Source organism: Podarcis melisellensis (genome assembly GCF_964234715.1).
Source record: "Podarcis melisellensis genome assembly, chromosome: 4".
Lineage (NCBI taxonomy): Eukaryota > Metazoa > Chordata > Lepidosauria > Squamata > Lacertidae > Podarcis > Podarcis melisellensis.
Genome location: NC_138531.1, coordinates 12612135 through 12636542, shown reverse-complemented (window position 1 = coordinate 12636542; position 24408 = coordinate 12612135). Strand labels below are relative to the sequence as shown.

At 42.4% G+C, this 24408-nt stretch overlaps 2 protein-coding genes across 15 annotated transcripts in view; one reads left to right on the top strand and one right to left on the bottom strand.

Moving 5' to 3' along the window:
* UGGT2 (UDP-glucose glycoprotein glucosyltransferase 2) overlaps positions 1–11083 on the bottom strand; it is a 77467-nt gene extending 66384 nt beyond the window's left edge. For 2 of the 4 annotated variants that reach the window (XR_014167681.1, XM_081908130.1), the window contains exons 1-4: positions 10879–11075; positions 6836–6918; positions 4127–4257; positions 2387–2499 (exon numbers count right to left, since the gene is read on the bottom strand). Coding sequence is in view for 2 of the 4 variants with exons in the window: in XM_081908130.1 (XP_081764256.1) it covers positions 2387–2499; positions 4127–4257; positions 6836–6918; positions 10879–11030 (479 nt within the window). In the remaining 2 variants the exon portion in view is untranslated. Of the gene's footprint in view, positions 1–2386; positions 2500–4126; positions 4258–6835; positions 6919–10878 lie in introns of those variants that run through there. The other 2 variants (XM_081908132.1, XM_081908131.1) reach the window with 2 other exon arrangements.
* Positions 11084–18039: 6956 nt separating this feature from the next.
* The window catches only part of HS6ST3 (heparan sulfate 6-O-sulfotransferase 3), a 214395-nt gene continuing 208026 nt past the window's right edge, over positions 18040–24408 (top strand). For all 11 annotated transcript variants that reach the window (XM_081908230.1, XM_081908228.1, XM_081908227.1 and 8 more), the window contains exon 1: positions 18040–19241. In XM_081908230.1, the coding sequence (XP_081764356.1) occupies positions 18643–19241 (599 nt within the window). In that variant the 5' untranslated portion in view covers positions 18040–18642. The remainder of the gene's footprint in view (positions 19242–24408) is intronic.

The window sequence follows — 24408 nt, the reverse complement described above, 5'->3', positions numbered from 1 at the left end:
GCCCTCCAGCTATTTTGGGACTACAACTCCCATCATCCCTAACTAACAGAACCAGTGGTCAGGGATGACAGGAACTGTAGTCCCAAGTCAGCTGGAGGGACGAGTTTGGGAATGTCTGATACAGGATTTCACACTAAGGACATCACAGTAGCTAAAACTGGTTGCAGAACAAGCTAAGTTAGTTTCCATCTGAAGATGCAACTCAGCATCAGCCATTTTATCATGACACAGATAAAAAAGCTACACAGGTGCAAGCACAAAGCACTGAATGCTATTTTAATTATCCAGTACATGCAGACTTTTTATTTAGTACCGTTCATGGTAGCTATTAGACCAAAGGGAATGCAGTCACTAAAGATGACATGGGTAGTTCAGGCTCTAGTTGAATTTATGCTTTGTTTCATCAAAAAGTAGAAACACTCTCACCATGACCAGAAGTCAAAACATACATGTAGCTTCGTCCCATTCTGGTGGAACTTACTCCTATGTAAGCCAAAATCCTATGCATAATGTGTGTGCCTTGTAAACAAGAAGAATGTGTTGACTTTGAGAATTTAATGACTTTGCAATCCTGTGCCATTTTAAACTATGTGTAATTTTTTAATGTCACAATTTATGGGCTAATTCTGCTAGCAGGATATCCACAGGGAGTAGAGCGGGGGGGGGGGGGGGGGAGAAGCCACAAGGTTCATTTTCATAGCATGCACAGCGCTTCTATCCTACCAAAGTACAGTGGTACCTCGGGTTACATACGCTTCAGGTTACAGACTCCGCTAACCCAGAAATAGTGCTTCAGGTTAAGAACTTTGCTTCAGGATGAGAACAGAAATCGTGCTCCGGCGGTGCAGTAGCAGCAGGAGGCCCCATTAGCTAAAGTGATGCTTCAGGTTTCAGGTTAAGAACGGACCTCCAGAACGAATTAAGTACTTAACCCGAGGTACCACTGTAACTAAAGTTTAAGGGACACTAGGGGTAATGTTCCTTAGAACATGCTGAAGTTCAGCCAAAAAAATCTAGGCATGCATATGCTTTGAAGTCTGTATCAGTTCTCATCAACTATATGTAGGCTAGCAGACAATGGGATCAAACACCATTGTCTTCAGATCTGGAGAAGGATCAGAAGGGCTGAAATAATGCACCTAATCCCTGCAGCCAAAGTAGCCTTCAAATGTTGCAAGCAAGTAGAGAGCCAGAAGCCAGTGCCTATCAAGGTCACTTTTTGTGTGTGCGCGCGCAAATGTATATCATGTACATCTATGGATTGCATTCAATATTACGTTCTATTCAGAGGATGGTCACAGAAATTAATGGACATGGCTAAGGTAGGTGCATTGACTGAAATGGTCTACTCTGTGTAGGACTTAGCTGGATATTGTTGTTGGTTTACTTACAAACTCTTCAAAGGTTAGGTTCATGTGCTTTTCCAGACATCAGTCAGAAGTTGCACAGGCAGTAAAAGTTAGCTTACAATGTGGTGAAAGTTCCTAAATTACTGTAAAGGAACTCAGGAGTGGCTGGTGAGAACCATGTGGCTGAGCTGGAGCAGCCAGCTCAAACCTCTTTACACACAGAGCTTCACAGGAAGATCTCCTCCCAAGATAAGGGGAAGTGCATTAATTTGACTTATGCATGTTGGTTATATGAGGCTGGTTTCAAACTAGCCTGGTTTCCCCATACATAACACATCTGTTAATGTCATATCAGCCACATTCTGTCTCAATGTGTGTGATAATGTGTGTTCTAATCCCACAGGTATAATCCTGTAACCATATAATCTGTGTCAGAACCACACATGTGACCACTTGGGTCAGAGAAAAGTTAGTTGGCTAGTTTGAAATTTGCCAATTTTCATTAGTGGCAGAGAGCAGGCACTGGACAGCCTGGCTAATATTTCTAAATCAGAAGGTGCAATGTGTAGTATCTCACACAAACATCTTACTTCTCTCATGGTTTTAAAAGCTCCACCAATCTTTAAAAAAGAAAATAATAGCTGTTATGTGGCAATCCCACACAGTTCCATGGGGAGAACTCAACACTCTCTTGCAGAATCAGAGAATCAGAACTCTTGGAGTGTCAGGGGAGGCCACCTAATAGGATGGAGGTGGCAGCAGACCAAGAGATGGAGCTGAACTGACATGCACTGTCTGAAATGTAAAGTTCATATGGAAGAAAGATTGCAGACAATCACTCTTCCCAGGCGCCTGAGATGAAGCAACAGCTGCAACTCAAAGTGGCATCTTTGACCAACATGTATCATTGAGTCCCAATATCCAGGTTTATATGGTGAGAACAAAGGTAAATGTGTGCTGCCAAAACAAATAAAAATGTGATGCTGTGGAACAAAAGCTTTAAGAACTGTTCGTTCAAAATAGCTCATTATATTTACCTTGTAGCAGCTTTCTTCAGAAGCTTCCAAATTTCATTAGTCTTACAGGTGCTCTTCCCATGGATAACCACAAATGCACTGCAACCTTTCGGTGGCGGCTCATCAGCTGCAATCTAATATTTCAACAATTACACTCAACCCAGCTGGTGTAATTGCATTTCATCCTAAAAGTAATGCACCTTCCTTTGATTAAAACAGCTCATCAGCTGCTATCACATTGTGCGTCTAAGTACCAAGTATGTGAGGAGAAAATAATGAAAAGATCGGAGCCCTACAAGTAACACCAATGTATCCTGTCTCAGAATGCCCACCGTTAACAGTTATTTGGATGTTTTAGAAATCAATTTTCTTTTTTTATTAAGATAACAGAACACACCTTTTTTGGAAATAACAGAAGTAAACAGGGAAGCTATCATCTTTTCTCACATTCTCCATCTCCAGTTGAGGTCAAAATACATAACCTTTGGACAGTTTTTATACAAACTTTTGCAAAAACATGTGCCTACTTCACATGACAGGGACACCCTTTATTAAACTAGTTTATAAAGTATAAGCTTTGCTGATAGGCAAATTCTCCTACTTCCAAAAATGCCCTCAGAAATGCCCACTTTAAGATCAGACTCAGCTTTGGTGTCAACATCAATAGGATACAGCTTTCTTTTTCATATCAGAAACAGCAAGTTTGCAGCATTTTCTGTTGAGCCAGGTGAGTTGTTTGACCATATTTTGTTTTAACTAACTATAGTTGGGGTATGGAGAGAGTTTCCCACATTTAGACATTACAAGGAATTTGTTAGTTCTAAAGCACATGTGGCCAACCTGTAATCTAGGGGACTGAACTCTGCACACACCCCATTAGTGGGCAGAAATGAAGATATAAACTGGGATAACATGCGTTTATTATAATATTGAGTCTTCCTGGATCACTCATTGTTGTCTTACACACATAACATTAAGCCAAACCATGGCTTAGTACAAATGGGCAGGCTCCCAGAGAGGAGATCATGGAAGCTTTTCTTCTCCAAAATTGTTTTGCCAATATACTAAGCTGTGCTTTGGCTTAGCATAACATCCAAATTCATGCTTGTGGTTTAGCTTTCACATCCAAACCACAAACTCCTAGGTCCTTGTTTGCAACTTGCAGTTTGTCTTGCAAGAGACTTGGGTCAGCACAGCACAACATCATAATGACAAGGAGGAGCAAAGCAGCCATTATGTCCTCTTTGGGAGCCATGGTTTCGCTCATCCCTACATGGAAGCCAGGCCACTATCTCTATGGCGTGGGACCGATTTGATGCTTGCTTCTGAGTTCACACTGAACAATATATGCAGATGTGTTTCACCTGAAGAGGTCATAAGGATGTAAAGCAAATAGTGTTTTTCTCCAGACCAGTCCTACCAATATCAACAACACTACTAGAGAATAAGGGCTGCTTTGAAGACCACCACCACTTGGATGCTACTGTAAATCCATCCCTTTGATCTTTTTTCCCTTCCATGCAGCACTATAGTTCTACAGCAGCTTAGCAAGCAGACCATCACGCTACCACAAAACATTTTGGAAGGGAGGGTTGCAGCAGCATGAAGAAAGCGCTCTTAGCCATGCTGCAAGCTTCTGCAAGAGAACGGCTTGCAGTATGACAACAGCCACAATGAGAAGCCATTTTTGAAAGCCCCTCTTTAGCATGTGAACCAAAGCCATATCCAGATTCCTAGCTTGTACCAGCCAATTTTACACACCTGCTGAAACATCTGAATGGTTGGGGAATGTGCTCGTAAGGAAAGAGAAAATTTCAAAAGATTAATCTGCACATTTGAAAGGAACTGTCCGGCTTTCTTCAGGATTAAGTTGTAATAAGAATGCTCCGAGACTGTATTAAAAAAGGAAAAGAAATACAAGTGAGATGTTAACATCTAGTCCCAAATATCACTGAATTACAATTACGTGTTGGCAAATAAAAGTATCTGGAATATAGAACGTTGTAGGATTTCAGATGATTGGCCAATTCTAAATTTTTTATTAATACAAAGTACAATTTCTCTAGTTGGGGGCTTACAAATTAAACATAAAACATGCTATTAAGAGTCCATCAAAGGGCAGGTATATTGACTTGTGAACTGGTTTCTCTTGCCGATCTGAAAAGAGTGGTGCAGAAGTTGAATCATACATCAGAGAGTATTACTGTGTACTAATCACTAACCATTTTACCAAATAAAATGGCCCAAGCTAAGGTAAATGCCTGAAATCCTATGAACTAACAAGCAAAATGTGCTGTGTTGTTGAAAAAGTGAAGAGGAAAATGGAGGAAGACAAGACAGACAGTGCTGTGGAAAAGGAAAAAATAAAGTAGTACTAGTACAGATAAACAAACGACAGAAAACAGGTTGCTATTCCACTGAGTGGTTATGCATATAATTTTCTTTCAACAAACAGCAATTACGGCTGCCATCCTAACTGAACACCTGGGCAAGTCCCCAAGGACTAAAGATTATAAAGACAACAATTCTGTAACAACCATATTTAATGGCAGCCAGCTTGTGTGGCAGTTTGATTGGGGTTGGGTGGAAATATTTTAATTCACCATAACACGTAAGTATGAGGACCAGCTGTGGCACCTTGTTCCTTCGTCTTAGTGCTTGGAACAGGGAAAAACTCTGCAGTCCCAGGAGGTGAGGAGTGACTAAGGAGGAACAATGACCTAAAGAGAACAGTATGCAACTCTAGGACCATATCATGATGTGATTCGCACTTAATGTTAAGCTACAGTTTATTAGATCATTTGAAGCCATAGCAGCAGCCTAACCATGGTTTATTAAACATGAACAAACCTCACCTGTAAGCCATGGTGTGCTGCTGGTTTATAAACCTTGATGTGCACTAACCATAGTTTAGAGTTATGCACAAACCTGTGCAAAGCAAACATCAGAATGTGTAGACGCCCCCTTCTGTGGAAATGTTATATATATATATATATATATATATTTGCTTTCGTAGATATATATAAATATTTATTTATTTCATGGAAGCCACCATGGGCATTTAAAGGAGGAATATAAATCCCCAAAACAAACAAAATGTTGTGATGTGCCCAAATGACTGGACACAATTAAAATTAGCATGCAATGTTTGATTCACTGCTACACCTAAACTTGTTTTAGCTAATTAGTAAATAAGAATCTGAAACTATTGTTTGATTCTTGTTTGTTCTCAGTAGCAAGCGTTTAAGCAAATCACTTTTCTCCAAGTTTGAAGGTAATGGGGAACTATGGTTTGTTACAAACAGAAACAAAACCTTCCAGTCGCCTCCTTTCATGTGCAGCAGAAAAGAGCTCTGGGTTATTATAGATACAAAAATGCTGTACCTACACATTTATCAGTAACTCCATGTGGTGAACAGAAAAGAGGATGAACCCGGATATGACATTATGAAATTGCCAAGTGACAAGGCTCACTCATAAGGCCAAAATCAAGACCCTCCTTCATGCTGCTTCCCCTCCCCACCAACAAATGCTGGGATGCTTAGATCAGAAATCTTTTTTAAAAGATCTCTGATAACTAAGAAGATGATGCAGAATATAAATAAGGATGGGGGCATGAAAAAGGTTTGGGCAAATATTTTAAAAAGCCTTTATTTACTTACTTACTTACTTACTACATTTACATACCACTTTGTAAGGCATAATCACCTACAAAATCCATGAAAACGTAATAGCCAAAATAAACAGATTAAACCGCGTTAACACCCCTAAAAATTGAGCAACAGCAATTCCAATATCATGATGAATAAGAGAGACTGAAATAAAAATATTTTTTCTTCTTCTTAGAACAGGAGGCCCTACATATCTGCTGAGGAAATAAGCTTCAGAGGTGCAGACCCACCACTGAGAAGGACCTGTCCATGCTATCCATCAGTCTAATCAGTGGCTGACTGCAAAGGGCAGGTATCAGCCAGGGCAAGGCAGCCTACTTTATGCAATGGATTTTTGGAAGGGAGGATATCATTCTGATTTTCTACTTCAGGCATCAACACGTCTTGGACTGTCTCAGCGTTCTTATTTTAATGTAAAGAAACCAGAAAGTGAAGCGTTACTAAGGACAGGTTGCAAAATACACTGTGCATTTAAAGTGACACTTCAGATGTTGTTGAACTATTTCTCTATAACATATTTTATTGCTTAATATAATCAAATCTCTAAGTGGTTTGCATAAAAAAGAATAAAAAATTCCTAAAGCACAACATACAAAGTTTTTAAAAACCCAAAACCTCCCATCAGCTCCAGCCAGACCAGTAATAGTCAAGGATGGTGGGAGAGTTGTAAACCAACAACAACTGGAGAGTCCCAGGTTAACCACTCTTGGTTGAAAGCATGCACACTATTAACACTATTACACAGTACAAGTTACAGAAAGGTCTGCCAATCTAGATATACACAACAAACTCAACTTACCTCCTTTCCTGTATAATGTTAATTCTTTCACTGTTTCCAAAAACTGCCAGAATTGCTCATTGCCTTCTTCTGCAATGAATTCACTGTTAAAAATGTGTGTAATAATTTATCCATTAGTATAGCTCATAAGACACATACAAACATTTTGAGAAGAAGCCCAAGTGAGCGATCCTATACACAAGCAGCTGGCACATAGCAGGCCTGGCATCAGTTAAGCTGGTGCAAAAATTACACCGGATCCAAACTCCATTCAGGAACAGGGCTTCTGCTAGCAAAGCCTGCCTAAAACTGGCACAGGAGGAACAAGTCTTTAAAATTGTATTTGAATTACACCACTCTTTTTGCTGGTTTAATTTATCCCTGCCAGGTCAAGCTTTAGTCTCCCTCTCCAGACTGACCCCACTGTGTCTCTAGAAAACTCATTTTTCAAGGTTTATGCCATTTTAAGATCCACTGAGCTCAACTCAGTAAGGTGGGATCCAACTAAGACAGATGGGGGTGATATGTCAGTGTATCCCCAGCTGAGCTAAGGATGAAGAAGCCGAGCAGGTGTAGCCCAGGTCCACTGGGAACCTCCCAGCTCAACTAGGGATCTGATGGATCCTAACCTCACACATCCCAGAAGATGTTGCTATGCCAATTCTCCCTAAGTGTTTGAAAAAGCCTAAATGATTTAAAGACATAATTTACTTCTCACCCCAAAATTGTAAAAGTCCTTTGAGATCAGTAGAACAACACTACATAGCAAACATTGTGCAGAATAATAACCCATGTCACCAACCAACAACAAGACATAATCTACATAGCCAGAGCACTGGATCCCCGGAAGTATATTTTGTATTAAGCTGTCAACCTATTAATTAATTGATTAATGAATCCTCTTCTACATGCCCCTTAAGGAAATTTAGAAATATACAATAAAAACAGCTAAGACAGGTTTTTCTTAAGTCCAAAAACAATTAAAGATTGATTTAAAAACAATGCAGACTGAACAACTAAGGCAGAGATGTTTTCATTCAGTTATACAGTATAGCACTTGCTCAAATTAAGCTTGCAGGATGTAATTCTCACTTTACAGAGAGGAAACTGAGGTAAAAGCTGCAATCTTAAACATATTTATTGAGAATAAATCCTGTTAAATTTAGTAGGACTTATTTCTGATTAAACTTACTTAGAATTGCTATGTACATATGACACCCTAGCACACTCAGCAAGTACACCAGTGAAAGTGGATTTATACAATTAACTCTGAATGACTTTAAAGACATTCAGTCACCCATGAGCTCAGCAGGCAGGCCTGTACTGTAAAATGAGTGGATGAAAACTGAGTATGATGAGACATGCAAGTTATGTTGCCTCATTCCTCCATACATGTAGAACATACAGTGCAAAATTTTATGGTATTGTACAAGAGGTTTATTGAATGTTCATTGCTAAGGAAAACTCTGAATCATATACAACTGGAATTAAGTTCTGATGTTGCACAGATTAAAATAGTAAGTTTTAACTACATAAATGTATTTTATTTATTTTATTTTTAAATTATGTGATATCCATACCACCATGTACAATAACTGTGTTACATGATCTAACCATTCTTGATGTTTCCTAATGGCTCAGAAGTTGTGTATTTTTTCACAGAGTGACTCATTTGCATGTAATGCCACAGCAAACCATGGCTTAGCGCAAACGCACAGGTTCCCAAAGAGGAGATATCGCTCTTACACTCCTCAGGGCTGAGTTATAATTTGGCTTAATTTGTCATCCAAACCCAGGTCTATAGTTTGCCTTACTTCAAACATACCATGAGTTGTAAACAAGGTTTGTTCTTTATGATATTTTATACAACAGAAACGTTTCTTATTTTATTGAAATAAAATGGTATAGTGGAGGACATTGTTTACTGCTGCGCAGGTGACAAAGTCCTAGAAGGGCTATGCCTACATCTACTTATGTGCAAATTCTGCAATGAAAAGTTTGTTTGGAATAGGATTTTGTCTCAAATTGTGATAAAAAGGCACAGTCCCAGAAGACATGGAGTAACTACTGGATTATTTATTACTAAGACACAACACAAATTCAAATGAATCTATTTTGGGGGTGGCAGGAAAAGGAGCAGGATGCCAAACTGAAGACCACTCATAAGCTTAAATAGCAAGCAACATTTCTGGTTTAACATAGCAGAAAATAATGCTATTTAAACACACCAATTCATTTTCTTCTATTTTAATGACAGCATAAAAAAGGAGGTGGGAAATTTTTTACATAGTTATATGCAGCGTGCACACAGTGTGGCAATATTGGTCAAATTGCTGGAATACTGTATAAAGATCAACCATCTTGAGGTATTAAATTGTTACTGGTGACATGTAGAATTATTTGAAATAAGGTTCTTACAGTACATCACTTTGGCATGTTATGGCATTCATGTGCATGCCAGATGAAGACCCATACTTGTTTCTTGTTATTTTTGATACTGCTGGATACGTAAGATATCTGACCTCAGTATTTTACCACATGGCTACACGTTCTTAATGGAGATACCAATAAGGCAAATGAACTCATACGAATACTATAAAAGGGCTGGAATGCAGGGGCACTTATTTGGTTTGTGATTACAACTCCAAGACACTTTCACTGGAACAATCTCCCTAAAATGCCATTAAAATCTTTGGGACAAGCCCATAAATCATTCCATAAACTCCAATGGATTTTCAAGGAAACGACCCTAAATCAATTGAAATGATGGACTTCCATGGACAATTAATGTTACATACATCACAGCATTCATCTTATGTATATCACAACTTTCCTACAAGTTAGGTCCAAGGCAGCATTCATTGTCCCTCCCTTCTCCTCAAAACAGCCTTGTGAGGTAGGTGAAAGAGTATGACGTTCAAGGCTGAGTATTTCAGAAGGAGTCTCTCCAGACTTAACCAGCCTGGCACCCTCAAGATGTTGCTGGAACTACAACGTCCACCAACTCCTGCCAGGTGCACTATCTGCAGCTGATGGCGTCTGCAGCCCAAGGGCATAAGGCTGACAAAGGCTGCTCTAACCATTACACTACACTCCCTGGCACCGGACGTCTCCACTTCTCCCAATCGGACTGCCCTGACGTCCTTTTCCCTCGGCGTCCGGCAGCCGGGAGAGCTGTGATTCCCAATCCCCTCTGGATTCTCACCAGGAGATCTGGTTGCAGATTGCGCAGTCCAGCGCTTCTCAACCTTGGGTACCCCAGCTGTCGCTGGACTACAACTCCCAGCATCCCTCGCTCGCAGGGCCAGGGATGATGATTGGAATTGTACCCGACACCTGGGATGCCGAGTTTGTGGAGTGCTGGCTCAACAGGTAGGGCATGAGGGCTGTGGGTTCAAGTTCCATGTTAGGCAAAAGATTCCTCCCCCCCCCCCAATTTTTTTATTAAGTTTCACAAAATTATACACAAACAAAACACACAAACAAACAAACAAACATAAATCATAACCTTATTAAAATTACACTTATTAACATTGTTAAGTGACTTCCTCGCTTCCCCTTGGTTGAATTTCCATGCATATCCTTACAACGCCTTTCCAAATCTTAATTCTTATAAACTTAGCCTATTAACATCCTTATATCTTTTCAATTTGACATTGTACATGTTAAATATCAACAAATTCCTAAGCCAATCTGTTGCCTGCAAGCTATTTCCAATTAGTTTAACTTAACAAATTTAGCTAAATAATCCTTAAATTTTGTCCATTCTTCCTTAGGCAAAAGATTCCTGCAGGGCAGAGGGGGTTGGAGTAGATTACCCTCGTGGTCTCCTAGAATAAGGGATGGTGGGAGCGGAGGATTCCAACTCGATCTCCCCACCCAGGGCAGGCGCACCCATGAGGCAAGCAGATCCACAGGGGCAGCAGATCCCGAGGTCAACCTTTCCCCTTAGTCTCCTTGTTCCTGACACAGGTCATCCCTCGCCCCCTTTCGGAGGTGCGCCTCAGCTGCCCTCGCTTTCCCTCAGCTGACCCCTCCAGCAACCCTCTCTCTCGTCCCCTCACCTGGCCTCCAGCAGCAACGGCGTCGCCGGCCACTTCGCCGCCAGCCGGGCGGCCACCGCCTTCCTCGGGGAGCTCTCGGCGCCGCGCGGCCACAAGCCGAGCACCAGCACCCCGGCCACCAGCACCGCCACCCCGGCCACCTTCTTCGCCATGGCCCGCTTCGCCCGCCTCGCCAGAATCCCCTCAGAGCGGCTGCCACGCACAGGCGGCGGCCCGACAGCGGGCTCCGCCCCCCCGGCCCTGCCGTCCAATCGCTGCGCTCGCCTCCAGCCAGGCCCCGCCCGCTTCTTTCCCGTAGGATCGCGGCCCCGCTCTTCCCATTGGTCCGCGGGAAAGCTCCAATCGGAGACGAACGCAACAGCCGCCGGAGTAGGGGGCGGGGCTTGGAGGGAGGGGGCGGGGCCGACCGAACGAGAACCGTTATAAGATGCTGAGCTTCCCCAACGCGATGCTGCGCAACCTTCGCGGCGCAGATCCGCGTTATTGGTAGTGCGGACGTATTCTTGTCAAAATATATATTTTTTTGCTTTTCACAACATTATAAACAAACAAAAACATAGAGCAAATAAACATAAATCATAACCTTATTAAAAATACATTAATTAACATTGTTAAGTGACTTCCTCGCTTCCCCTTGGTTAAATTTCACTGCATGTCCTTTTAACGGTTTTCCAAATCATAGTTCTTAAAATAATTTAACTTAAACATTAACATCCTTAGATCTTCACATTATGAAATTAAACCTATTAATTCAGCACTTAACTTAAATAAAATCCTAAGCCAATTAAGTATCTGCAAGCTGTTTTCAGTTAATTTAACATGTTTAAGGATATATTGTTGTTGATGGATCCATAGTATATTGCTGATAGGTCGGGGACCTGATGCGGAAAGCAAAGCGTGTTTGGTACTTCGAGCCCCTCTCAGCTGTGCCCGTAAAGCGCAGCTGGAGGTGGTGCGATGAGAACCTCCTTCTTTCTTCATCTTTGGCGATCCCTCGTAGCCGAGCGTCTTCCATAAACACTGTCTTAACAGTGAGTCCGGAAGTTGCTGTGGAGGCCAGTTCTGGATCCACATGTGGGGACATGGGTTTCCGCACGGGAGTTGATCAAGGTGAGGGTTTGCCAAATATGCCTTCCTCTTACTGTGTTTCTACCTATCATCCTGAGTTTGAGCATCTTCGAAGTCCATGACAGCTTTGGTAAAGGCTATTCTCCAATTGGAGTGCTCACAGGCCAGTATTTCCCAGTTGTCAGTGTTTATACTACAGTGGTACCTCGGGTTACAGACGCTTCAGGTTACAGACTCCGCTAACCCAGAAATAGTACTTTGCTTCAGGATGAGAACAGAAATCGTGGAGCGGCGGTGCGGCAGGAGCAGGAGGCCCCATTAGCTAAAGTGGTACCTCAGGTTAACAACAGTTTCAGGTTAAGAACAGACCTCCAGAACGAATTAAGTTCTTAACCCAAGGTACCACTGTATTTAGACAAATAATGTACAAGAGTGGCAAGGAAACCAAGAAACAAAATTAAGTGTATATATATGAATTGAATCTAATAGTCCTTGAATAGTTGCCGCCCAGTCAGTATCATCATTCAGGTAGTAAACTTTAGCGGAACACTGTGTCATATTCTCAACTCATGGACGCTATTAATTTTCTTCTGCTTCCTAATACATTAAAGTAATTTTAATTATGATGAAGGTCCTACTACTACTAATAAATAATGAAATGTTCAAATTGGGTACTTTTGATCTGTTTGAGACATAGAGTGCGTATTGTACAAATTGTATGTAGTAAGTTTTGTGTGGATTAGTATATTTTGTAGTTTTGTAAACAAGTAAACAATGAAGGTACATCTAAAAGACAGTTTCCACAGTACAGGATGGTATAGTCCCAGTCACGCCTCCCACCCCCCATGGCACAGAAGACGCATGAAAAAGAGTTTGCATTGCCTTCCTACTTACCTAGGATGTCTGCTCCACCTCTGATGCCACTACCCACTTGCAGAGGGACATAACATTTGAACAATACCTACACATTTAAAATCAGAAGTACATAGGCTCAGATCGTATGGCTGATTCTGAGTCTTACCTCAAAAACCAACTGTGTGATCTGAGTGTATGCATGCTGTAGTTCTTGTATATGGGTCATGTATGTGGTTGGTGGCATTGCAGGCAGATGTACTGGGTGGGATAGGAAAACAGGTGCAATGCTTGTCCTTTTTTCTTACTCACGTAATAAATTGAAGTAAATGGGGCTCTGAAATCTGATCCGACCCATTTTTTGGCTTCCCGTTTCACCCAAACTAGAAACTGTGGATTTAAGCTAATAGCCAAATGCTCTAGCTTAACTGGTTGATGGATTGCAGCTGAAAAATATTTTGGCAGAATAATACAATTAAAGAAACGTTTTAAAACCGGTTGCACAACAGACAATCATGGGGATAAAAAATTATTGCTAAAGCTATTTCTGTGTTCAGAAGACATGATTAATGAAGGAGTCTTAATAAGGTCCAACCACTTAGTATAAATCATAGTGACTGCAGTATACTTAATGGTAAGGGTTACATTAAAGGGAAATAAAGCTGAAGCTTTATCAGCATGTGCGGTAAAAAGAAAACTTTATTTGTAGAAACAGATTTTAACATATGAGGGAGGACACCAAGATAACCCTGATCTTCAGCCAAATACCAGGACATCAGACAGGTACAGGAAAAAACTGCAACATGTAGCACAATCCTATGCTAGTCTAAGTGCTAATGAGTTAAATGAGATGTACACCCCACATGGGCATAGCCAAGGGGGGTTGGGAGGGGCAGCTGCCCCCCAATCAATAAAAATCAATATAAATACATAGATAACTGAGGTTCTGCCCCCCTAACAAAATACCTGCCCCCCCAGCAAAAATCCTGGCTATGCCCATGGCGTCCCACGTCACTAATGGTGCTCTCATACCCTCCAACATTCCTCCATGAATATAGGGACGTCCTTGGGAAAAGCGGGACATTCCAGGATCAAATCAGAAACCAGGACTGCTTCTGTAAATCCGGGACTGTCCCTGGAAAAAAGGGACACTTGGACGTCTGTGCTCTGCTCCACCTACAGGGAGGATCCTGCATGTTATCTTAATCATCCTTTCCCACATGCCATCAACATCAGAGGTCAGGTTGTGCTCTTAGTTGATTATTTTAATTCACTATTCACTATGCAGTTATCAAAACAAAAACCGTGGCCAGCAGATAAACACCTCACCCATAAACGACATTTACAAAGAAAAAGCATCCATTAATTTCAATGCAATTTGCTTCCAAACAAGGAGCTTAAAAGAATAGCCTATTGATATAAATGGGACTTACTTTTAGAGAAATATGTTTGCAATTTGGATGTTAATCCAAAACCCTCTGCTTAAATGGTTTATTTATTGGTCTGCTGCATGCAGAGGGCAGAGGGGAGAGCTGCAACCTTTTTACACAGCTAATTAAAAATCAATTAACTGTGACCAAACTCTCTCTGTGTACAAGTAGTTACATGCAACTATCAGTGGCTTTAGATGGAGACATGCATCCCTATTCCCTTGGAAGGCATAGCCAGCTTGGGCTGGTCCTAGCTACACAGCCCTGTTGGCTTTCTACTTGCACAACTATTCGTTCCCCCCTTCCATTTATCAAGTTACTCTGAAATTTGAAATTTGTTAATGTCAAGGAAAGAAGGGGCAGAGTAGTTTTCCATGGCCTCCTCACCCTATTGTCAAACTCACTCTGCTGCTAAACTTGCCTTGAGGCCTTCTGCCTGGTTGTGTCATGTGTGTTGTGCTGACATATTTCTCTAGTATACAGATGTGCTCATGGTTTCAGAAATGTTGGCAACCCCTGACTATTAATCTTTAAGGTGCCACAAGGTTTGGTTCTTTTTTGCAGACCAGCACAGCTGCCTCTCAGTTAGTATAAATCTGTAATATTCCTTTTAGAAATTGTTGAGGCAATTTCAAGTCATTTTCCAGAATATCAAATGCACCGTGTAAATTCATCCATATTCCTTGTAATTATTTATACAAAATATAATTAGGATGAACATTCGTACTACTTTACAATCATGCAGACTGATATTTTATGTCCATTTCAATTAATCTGGATAAGTACAATTTCCCATTTTTATGATTTACATGCAGCACTGATTATCATCTACTGAGAAGACAGCTTTAAAAATCAATGTTCAAAGTTGCTACACATGAAGGAAAGAGTCTGAAAGTGCTGCTGTAAGCTATTGCATATGTAATGGAAATGGATTTATTGCTTCAGCCTCATATTTCCCTTTATTATTAAATCATTAAAGGTCTCCTAAGTTAAATTCACACATGGAAAGATATGTGCTTGTGTAGCACAGAGAGTATGTGCAATGGGTGTGTATAATATAGGATATTGATTTTTCAGTTGGTGTGCGGGGACCCACTAGTACTGGATCACAGGTCGGTTGCAGTACCAGCACTACTGCAAAAAAAGTTACCAATTAAGACATAAGTCTCCCAGTGGCATGTTTAAACTAAAGGTTAGTCCTCAGTCTGAAAAGACTGAAGTCTGCCCTCCTTGAGTTACTAAAAATGTAAACTTTTTCCTTTAAGTAATTTGAATTCTGCACCCATGAATTAAACCAAAATGTCAGCAGCAACTGCTTAATCATCATCAATATGCCCCCATTAATAATAATAATAGGGACGCAGGTGGCGCTGTGGGTTAAAGCCTCAGCGCCTAGGACTTGCCAATCGAAAGGTCGGCGGTTTGAAGCCCTGCGGCAGGGTGCGCTCCCGCTGCTCGGTCCCAGCGCCTGCCAACCTAGCAGTTCGAAAGCACCTCCGGGTGCAAGTAGATAAATAGGGACCGCTTACCAGCGGGAAGGTAAACGGCGTTTCCGTGTGCGGCTCTGGCTCGCCAGAGCAGCGATGTCACGCTGGCCACATGACCCGGAAGTGTCTCCGGACAGCGCTGGCCCCTGGCCTCTTGAGTGAGATGGGCGCACAACCCCAGAGTCTGGCAAGACTGGCCCGTACGGGCAGGGGTACCTTTACCTTTACCTTAATAGTAATAATTAATAATATAATTTATTATTTATACCCTGCCCATCTGGCTCGGTTTCCCCAGCCACTCTGGGTGGCTTCCAACAAAGTATTAAAATACAGTGGTCTGTTAAACATTAAAAGCTTCCCTAAACAGGGCTGCCTTCAGATGTCTACCATAGCCATTCTTGTGATACAGTAGCCTAGATTAAGCATGCTGAGGGCCATTGTGTGATGGCAATGAATGCGTCTAGTTTGAAAAATTAAAGTAGCAGCCACAGAGGGTCACATTAGGATCAGGATTGCATTGTGCAGGGTCCCAAGGGACAAATAGCAGCTTCGGGAGAGGAACATTCCAGTTAGGGTTGCCATATGTCCAGAATTTCCTAGATGTAGCTGGGATTTGGCTGTTGGAGACAGCTTCTGGGTGGTAATCACTTCAATATCTGAAGCTCAACAACTTTTGTGTCCGGATTTTCACTTTCTGAAATATGGCAACCCTAATTCCAATGACACTGCACCATAGAGGTTGATCCCTCCCTCCCTGCATGCCACAAACCTAGGTTCCCCCTTGCCCTGTCACCTGCCATTAGCTGCTGTTTAAACATATTAAAACTAGACATGTTAAAAGCAAACACATAAATAAGATCATTTCTAGTTGGGCCCGGAGTGAAAATGGAAGAGAGGTTTATTTTCCAAGCAATCCATGCTTCAGTTAAAACCACATTCAGCATCCCAACATTGGTTTAAACGTGTCTTTTCAGCCTAAATGTAGCTGCTGAGGGAAGTGGTGGAGTCTGATCCAGATTATGGCTGTCAAACAGGATAGGAGATTTAACCCTCCCCCACTTCCATTCTTCACCGAAAATCCCTGCCAAACCTGCTATTAGCAACAGAGGGGAGAATTTTCAGCAAGTATGTAGCATGGTGGTAAGGGTTTAAATCTTGAACTCCCCAATGCTATGGTCCCAATACAGATCACTCCCCAGTTTTGTTTTTGTTTTGTTTTAATGCGGGGACTCGCAAGCATGAGACTAAGAGATGCATTGATACCAACAGCTTTATTCTACGCTGTTGGTTGCAAACAATGGGTTTAGCCATGCTGAACATACCATACAAAGAGACCCAGTGGCTGCAATCCAGTAAACATTTATTTGGGAACAGGTCCCCTTGAACTCAGCTATTGAACAAACGGTCTTAAGTGAGTGGCTTGTATGCAGGTGTGGCCTGCAACTAAAAGGATCCTTCAAAGTAATAACCCAATGACCCATTTTCCTGGCAGACTCCAGAGCCAATTACAATGGGACATACTAAAGCCCCAAAATTAGACTGGGGGCCACTTACTGACAGGAAATAACATTTTGGAGGAGCCTCATACCCTCTGCTAAGGCATGAAAGTCCATTTTATAGTGTTTGGTGAAGGATGATGGAGATGCCCTGCAGATTTGTTGAATTCGAATATTAGTAGCCAGGGCTGCCATGGAGGAATGGACAGTTTCTGTGGATGTTTTGTGGCTCACTGTATCAATTTCATCTAGCTTTCCCTGACTGCTGAATTTGTTTGGTTTCAATAAATAGGGTTCTCTGTATGAGCAGGCTAATGATTAATAAAGAAATATACACAACATATCTAGTTTGTCTCCTCCGTATTTCCAACTGCACATTATCAGCTTTCCAACTGCACAGTTTCTGCCCTGTGTATTTTGAGCCCAACTGTACACTGAAAAGAATAAAAGGGACCACAAGGGTCATAATTCACTACAAACATATTGAATGATTGATTGAATTTATATACTGCCCTATATAACGGGAGGTTTCAGGGCGGTTCACAAAACAATATCAACATATAAAACCACAACATATATAATCAAAATAAAAACAACCAAATAACACCCCCCCAAAAAAGAACCACATTACAAAAGGGCGTAGGATGTCAATCAAATCAACCAAACCGCTGGTTATTCTTCTCCTCCAGCCATAGCAAGTGACACGAAGAAGAAGCATCCTCGCCACGTGCAAAGACCCAGCAGCTAGTACCACTCACTTTCCCGCTCCCCACCCTCTATCTACTGCGCTTGCGCAACGCAAAACCCGTCGGCCGCCCAAGTCTATAGGTGGTGGGCGGGGCCTGGGCGGAGAGAGCCGAGAACTATCACCCCGCCTCCTTTCGCCGTGGTTTCTTATTGGCTACTGCTGCCGGCGAGCTGAGCGCCGCTATTGGCCGCTTAGGAGACCCTCCCTCCGTTGGTTGGCTCGCAAGCGCGCGAAGCTGCCCCCTTCCCCCTGTGAAGAGAGAGTGATAACGGTCGTGCGCGAGGCAGTAACGGACGCGCGCCGGCGAGTGAGAAGAAGCGCCGGGGTCGCACCTGGTGGGGACGCCTCGCGCTTTGCCTGAGCGGCTGAGGCGACGGTTACATGAGGGAGTTTTTTAAAAATATATATATTTTAAAGTAAATGTCCTCGTCGTCATAACTACGGCGGAACGAAGCTCTCCGTGGTTGCCGTCACAAAGCCGCCGTGAGGGGATGAGGCGCAGCCCGTGATCTCTGACGGGGCGCGGGGCTCCTTCCCGCCGCCATGGGGCTGCGGGGGCACCGGAGGCAGCCGAAGCCCCGTCCGCCGCCGCCGCCGCGGGACTCTCGCTCTCCCCAGCGGAGCGTCCCGGAGCTCCGGCGAGCCCGACCCGGAGAGTGAAGGGAGCGCCGACACCGCGCGCCATGGAAGAGCCGCGGCTGCTGAGCCGCTGGCTGCTGCTGCCGCCGCTCCTGGCGCTGCTCTTCCTCTTCGTCCTCTACCAGTACGCCTCTCCCGGCGGAGGCTGCCTTAGCGCGCCCGCCGCTGCTGCGCCCGATCCTCCGGCCGTTTCCCCCTGCGGCGCCGGCGGGCACCCGGCCCGGCGGAGGCAGCGCTTCCCCGGGGACCCCGCGGGGCTCCCGGGCTCTCCCGGGCGCAGGTCCGCCTTCGGCCTGTCGGATTTGTGCCGCCGCGCGCGCTTCGACATGCGCGGCCGCGACGTGATGGTGTTCCTGCACATCCAGAAGACCGGCGGCACCACCTTCGGGAGGCACCTGGTGCGCAACATCCGCCTCGAGCAGCCCTGCTATTGCCGCGCGGGCCAGAAGAAGTGCACTTGCCACCGGCCGGGGGCCGCCGCGCCGCCGGCAGGCGACAAGGGGGACAAGGGCGACACGTGGCTCTTCTCGCGCTTCTCCACCGGCTGGAGTTGCGGGCTGCACGCCGACTGGACCGAGCTCACCAGCTGCGTGCCCGCCGCCATGGAGCGCAGGGGGGGCTGCCCCGCCAACCGCACCCGCAGGTTAGTCCCCTTCGCTGGGATGGGGGGGTGGGGTGGGGAGTGGGAGTGATCATAGGGAATCGCAGAGATCCAGCAGTTCAAGATCCGCTTTAAGTTGCACCCATCCGAAAGAGCTAGCCTAGGCAATTTCCTTTTGCTCCAGGGAGTTTTGGGAGTCCGACGCATTGCTGCTTTTCGATCCAGTTTCAGGTTTTGCTCAGCCAGGTGTACAAATCGGCTTGCATCTTGCCTTAGGTGCGAGGAGGCTCGTGGCTGCTTGGTGATCTCGATTTTGGGCATCGGTTTCTTGGCGCCCCGGGACAAGCGTTTCCCGAGGCGTGACTCCGTGCCATTTGAAAACCAGCGCTGCTTATGGCTTCGAACCGCAGCTTGTGTGTTAACTCCGTAGTGTTTCATGCCGGGCGAGAAGCTGACTGGAATATGCATAGCTGTCAACTTTCAGGTTTGAAAGTAAGGGATCAGCAGCCTCACCTGTCCCGGGGACAGTCTACGGGATATCTAACAATCCGGGACAGTGGCGTAGCATGGGTTGTCAGCACCCGGGGCAAGGCAAGTAATTTGCGCCCCCTAACCCGTGGATTTGCGCCCCCTAACCCCCAGATGTTGTGCCCAGTGCGGCCGGCCCCCCTGCACCCCCCACGCTACGCCACTGATCCGGGATAGCAGCGGGAAACGGCGCTGGAATAAGGGAATTTCCCGCAAAAAAAAAAGGGAAGGTTGACAGCTATGATATGCAGCGCTAGGGGAATGATGCTGTGATCATTTGGCCTGATGCATGGGATGAACTCCTGAACGTTGCTATGTGTGTTGAGTTGTGAATAAAACAGTGAGGTGCATGGTAGTTGGGGGGAACAGTTTCCCCCACGCTTGACTTTGTATCTCAGCCCAGGACTACCATGCTCCTGTAGAGCCTAAAAGTGATGTGCAATGCACATAGCCAAATTACAAAACAAAAGGTGCTTCACTCGTGACTGTTTTGCTACAAAGTTAGTGTTTTTGCTGATCAAATCTGCAGTTGTATTGCTTCATAAACTGAATTGACGGACTTGTGTCAGATTGGGATGAAAGGTTCTTGAATATTTCGGTTTAAAATATTTTAAACTGGATACCAACAGTGTTATTTCAAATAACATTGTTTCAAATACTAGGGCTGTAACTGTGTGCAAACTTATTTTTGAAGAAGCATGCATTGGCTTGGGTTCCATGTTTCTCACCACTTGTTGGCATCATGGCTTAATTTAAAAGTAGCTGGCGCTACCCAGCTAGATTAAAATTATTAGTATTGAAACAAATGACTCCTTCAATAGGGATGGGGAACCTGTGGCCTTCCAGGTAAAAACAGATACTCCCCTCTATTTTCTTTTTTTTAAAAACTTGAGGCAAGTTCTGCTGGTGTGATTGTAGTCTCTTTTAACCCATTGGTAGCAGTGTTGTGGGGTGGGGAGCTGGAGACTTTTAAGAAGTTTGCAAAGTTAAAATTGGGGAGTATACTGTACTAATATGAACATAAGTTGAACTGTAAAGTTGTAAATTGATTTTGGGGATAGAGAGATAGTGTAGCAATATGTAATTCCCCTAAGGTTTTTGTTACACTTATGCAAGTAGCATATCATTTCATCCTTCAATGAAATTTGTGAGCCATTCTCTGCAGAACACCAGAATTTAAGATACTACAGCAGTGGGTCTAACTGGCTATCTCTCTTGCTCAGCCATGCACCACTTGTCCTGTAGACTGGTCATTCAGTACCTTGCGGAGAGTAAAGACTTTGCTAAGGTCGATGATGATAGGGAAGCGTCTTAATGGGCTATGGTTACTGAGTGTGCACCGAAAAACTGTTTTGGAAAAAAGGAGGAATTTGAGAAGGAAGTGCTGAAAAGGTTTTCAGCATATCCAAGAAAACTTGTTTTAGTTTAGATTTTTAAAAAATAAGATGGGAAAAGGTGTCATTTTTCAAAATATACTCATTAACATCATGAAAGGTACTCCCTGATGTTTATTTTTAATTTAACTTCCTAGTTTTCAAATGACAAGATTTTGACAGATTTTTTTTCTTAGCACTTGGGGGTGAAAAGAAAGTAATTTAAAACTGATGTTGAAACATTTCATTCCTAATCAGCTAGACTTAGTCAGGCTTTGGTTGTGTCCCCCCCCACCTAAATCCTGGCTATGCCCATGATCCCTACAGCAGATAAGTTTGATTAGATGTAAGGGTGCTTCCTATCTTCCTACAAAAGAATGCAAGTGCCTGCCACAGGGACAGCTCTTCATGTGATGGTACCCATTTGCTATGTTTTTATTTGGACTCCCTTATCAAGGTTGAATTCTGGCTTTGCAGGATGAAAGGATACAATGCAGAATAGATCCAGGACTCCTCATCTGTAGAGGTTAGTGATAATGCCATGGGAACAGAGGGAAAAGAAACTGGATGATATATAGTATTGGTAGGCAGCTATGCTCACTACTATACCACCAACTCCATAGTATATAGTATTAAATCATTGAAGTGAATTCACATCTAGCTGGAATATCAGATACTATAACTGCAAAAGAACTGCAGAGTAAACAGTCCTTATCAGCAGGAGCAATGCATTTTAAGTCAGAAAGGAGTGGCTTAGATGTATGAGGCTTTAATTGTTGAATCAGGATACTAGTGTTTGTTTTGTGGCTCTCTGGATCTCTCATAATATGAGCTATGGAGCATCTTGTGCAAAGCCACCATGAACATGGCAACAGTTCCAGTTCAGAGTTCTTTTACGATTTAGCTTCTATCAGTACAACAAAATGGCCATAACAACTAAACTGAAGCAGAGTAGCTTATAAAAAGAGTGCTTTGAGTCATGATTTGCCCTTTTTCAAATTGCAGGGTGTCAGAGTTGTTCCCTATTCTCATTTCTTCTCTACTCTGAAGTGTCACCATTGGACTGCCATGTCGAGTGGTAACAAAAAGCAATTGTCCTCACAAAGCAAAAAATGATGTGAAAACCCTAGAATACTGTTGCAGTGAACTTCAGAGCATGGCTGAGAAAGTGGGTTTGGGAGCATCAATATAGAAGTACCTACGGGATAGACCAAAGTGTTCTAGGCTATCCTACTTAAATGCAAGGGCTGACTAGGGTGTAGACTTGTACTCCTGCATAAAATACATCAAGAAATCTAGATTTGAAATGGCATCTACAAAGTGGCATCTACTGTGCTCAAATTTACACATTCTGTGTAAAAGTCAAGGTATTGCTGTGCTACTGTCATCCAGACTTGATCCTTTTGCTGTAAAATCTGGAGTGTACTGCTGTCATTGCTAAGTCTGTTTTCTAGACATTTGTCCTTTAAGCATTATAAGTTTAAAACCAGATGCTGCACTGTGCTATGTATGAATATTAAAACAAAAGAACATCACCTTTGAGAGTCTGTCTGCCGAAGCAGTTTTGGTGGTGGGCAACTGGTTGCTTTTCTACTCAAAATCATACCATTGGCCCCAATCGGAGTAAATAAGTGGCTTACAAAAGTCAAAAATAAATCATTTTTAAGCCTTCTAGTGAAAAATTAATTCTACAGATAACATTAATAATACATTCAAGTGAAATGACAGTGGCATTTCAATATTACCCTCATTAAAGGAAAGTTCAGATGTGCAGCTTCTTTAATATACATGACACACAGAGGATGACCACAGGAAATTATCAAAACAGTGAAGTCTGATGTTCCAAACTGAGAGGAATTGTGGACTGTGTAGCTCTAGGTTTCCATTTTTAAAAAATCTATAAGCTTAATTGAGTCCCATCAGAGAAAATGTTGGGTGGGGTATAAATGAATTGTGTGTGTGTGTGTGTGTGTGTGTGTGTGTGTATTCTTCCCATCCACACGTTCCACGTCACAGCTTCCTGCTGGTAGGGTGCTTGCTTGTCTTATGTGACAAGGTATTATAAATTTTCAGACATAGGAAAGAAATTACATGAAAGACATGGGTGCTATTGAAACCTAAAATAGCTTACTGGATCCCAGCCAAAACCTTATTGGGCATCAGCAGAGCTAAGCACCTTTAGGTCCCATTAATTTCAGTGGGCAGATTAACCATGTGTATACATTTCTCTCCCACTGAAATCAGTTTAACTGAAACATGCTTAATGTTGGCTGTATTGTGCCCGTTATTAGTACTTTACAAACAATGAACATAGTTTTATTTGTTATTTTATTCTTACTTTTTTATTGTAAGTGCTGCCTAACATTATGAAAAGTTTTCTGAAATGTTTTTAAAATTAATGCAACAGATTCTAAGTATCTTTTTCTAAAAACAACCACAACTACATAATCCTTTTAATATTATTGCTAAGTTCTTCTAATGTTTTCTTTGCACTTTTTAGTATTTGAAGGGAAATACATGTCAAATTCAAGTGGATGCTTCATAATATTTGTGTAGTATTTTTTCCACATTTTATAGGCCCATAATTTTTCAATCTTTACAGAGCCTTATATTTCCACCCTGTTTTCCCAATGCTGTGAACTTCATTTATAGGTTATATTATTTACTAGAGCTTCCATGCTTGCTTATTTGTTTATTATTTACAATGGCGGGGAATGCATTAGCATTTTGAATTTTAAAACTGTTCGATCAGCGCATTCCACACTACAATGAACTACGTTAATTCAGTTTTAGCAATGTATTGAAATTAAGATTGCTCTAGTGGTTAATGAATAGTTTGAGAACTTGTGGTACTACATATTAATCATTAAATTAATGAGTTATATAAGAGTGAAAAACAGAACTTAAAACTTTTGTTCAAAATTTGAGATTGTTGAATAGTTCAATAGCAACCAGTTGTTCAAACAAATCTGTTAGTTATACTTAGAGTACATCTATTGAAATCAATGGAATTAAGTCAATTGGTATGCTCTGAATATGCCTTAGTTGAAATCTCTCATATTGTATTCTGGAGGAAATGAAATTAATATTAAGTAAAAGTGATATAAAATAATATATTTTAATTTTTTTAGGATAATACACATTTTAAAAGGATGCACTAGCCGACATGTTAATTGTTATTGATGATAATAATAGTTGTTGTTGTTATTATAATAATTATACTGTGTATGCTAGTTTTTGCATGCCCATATTCATTTTGCTTTGTTGTTTATGGAAATTTTAAAAGACATAGTCATATGATATGAATT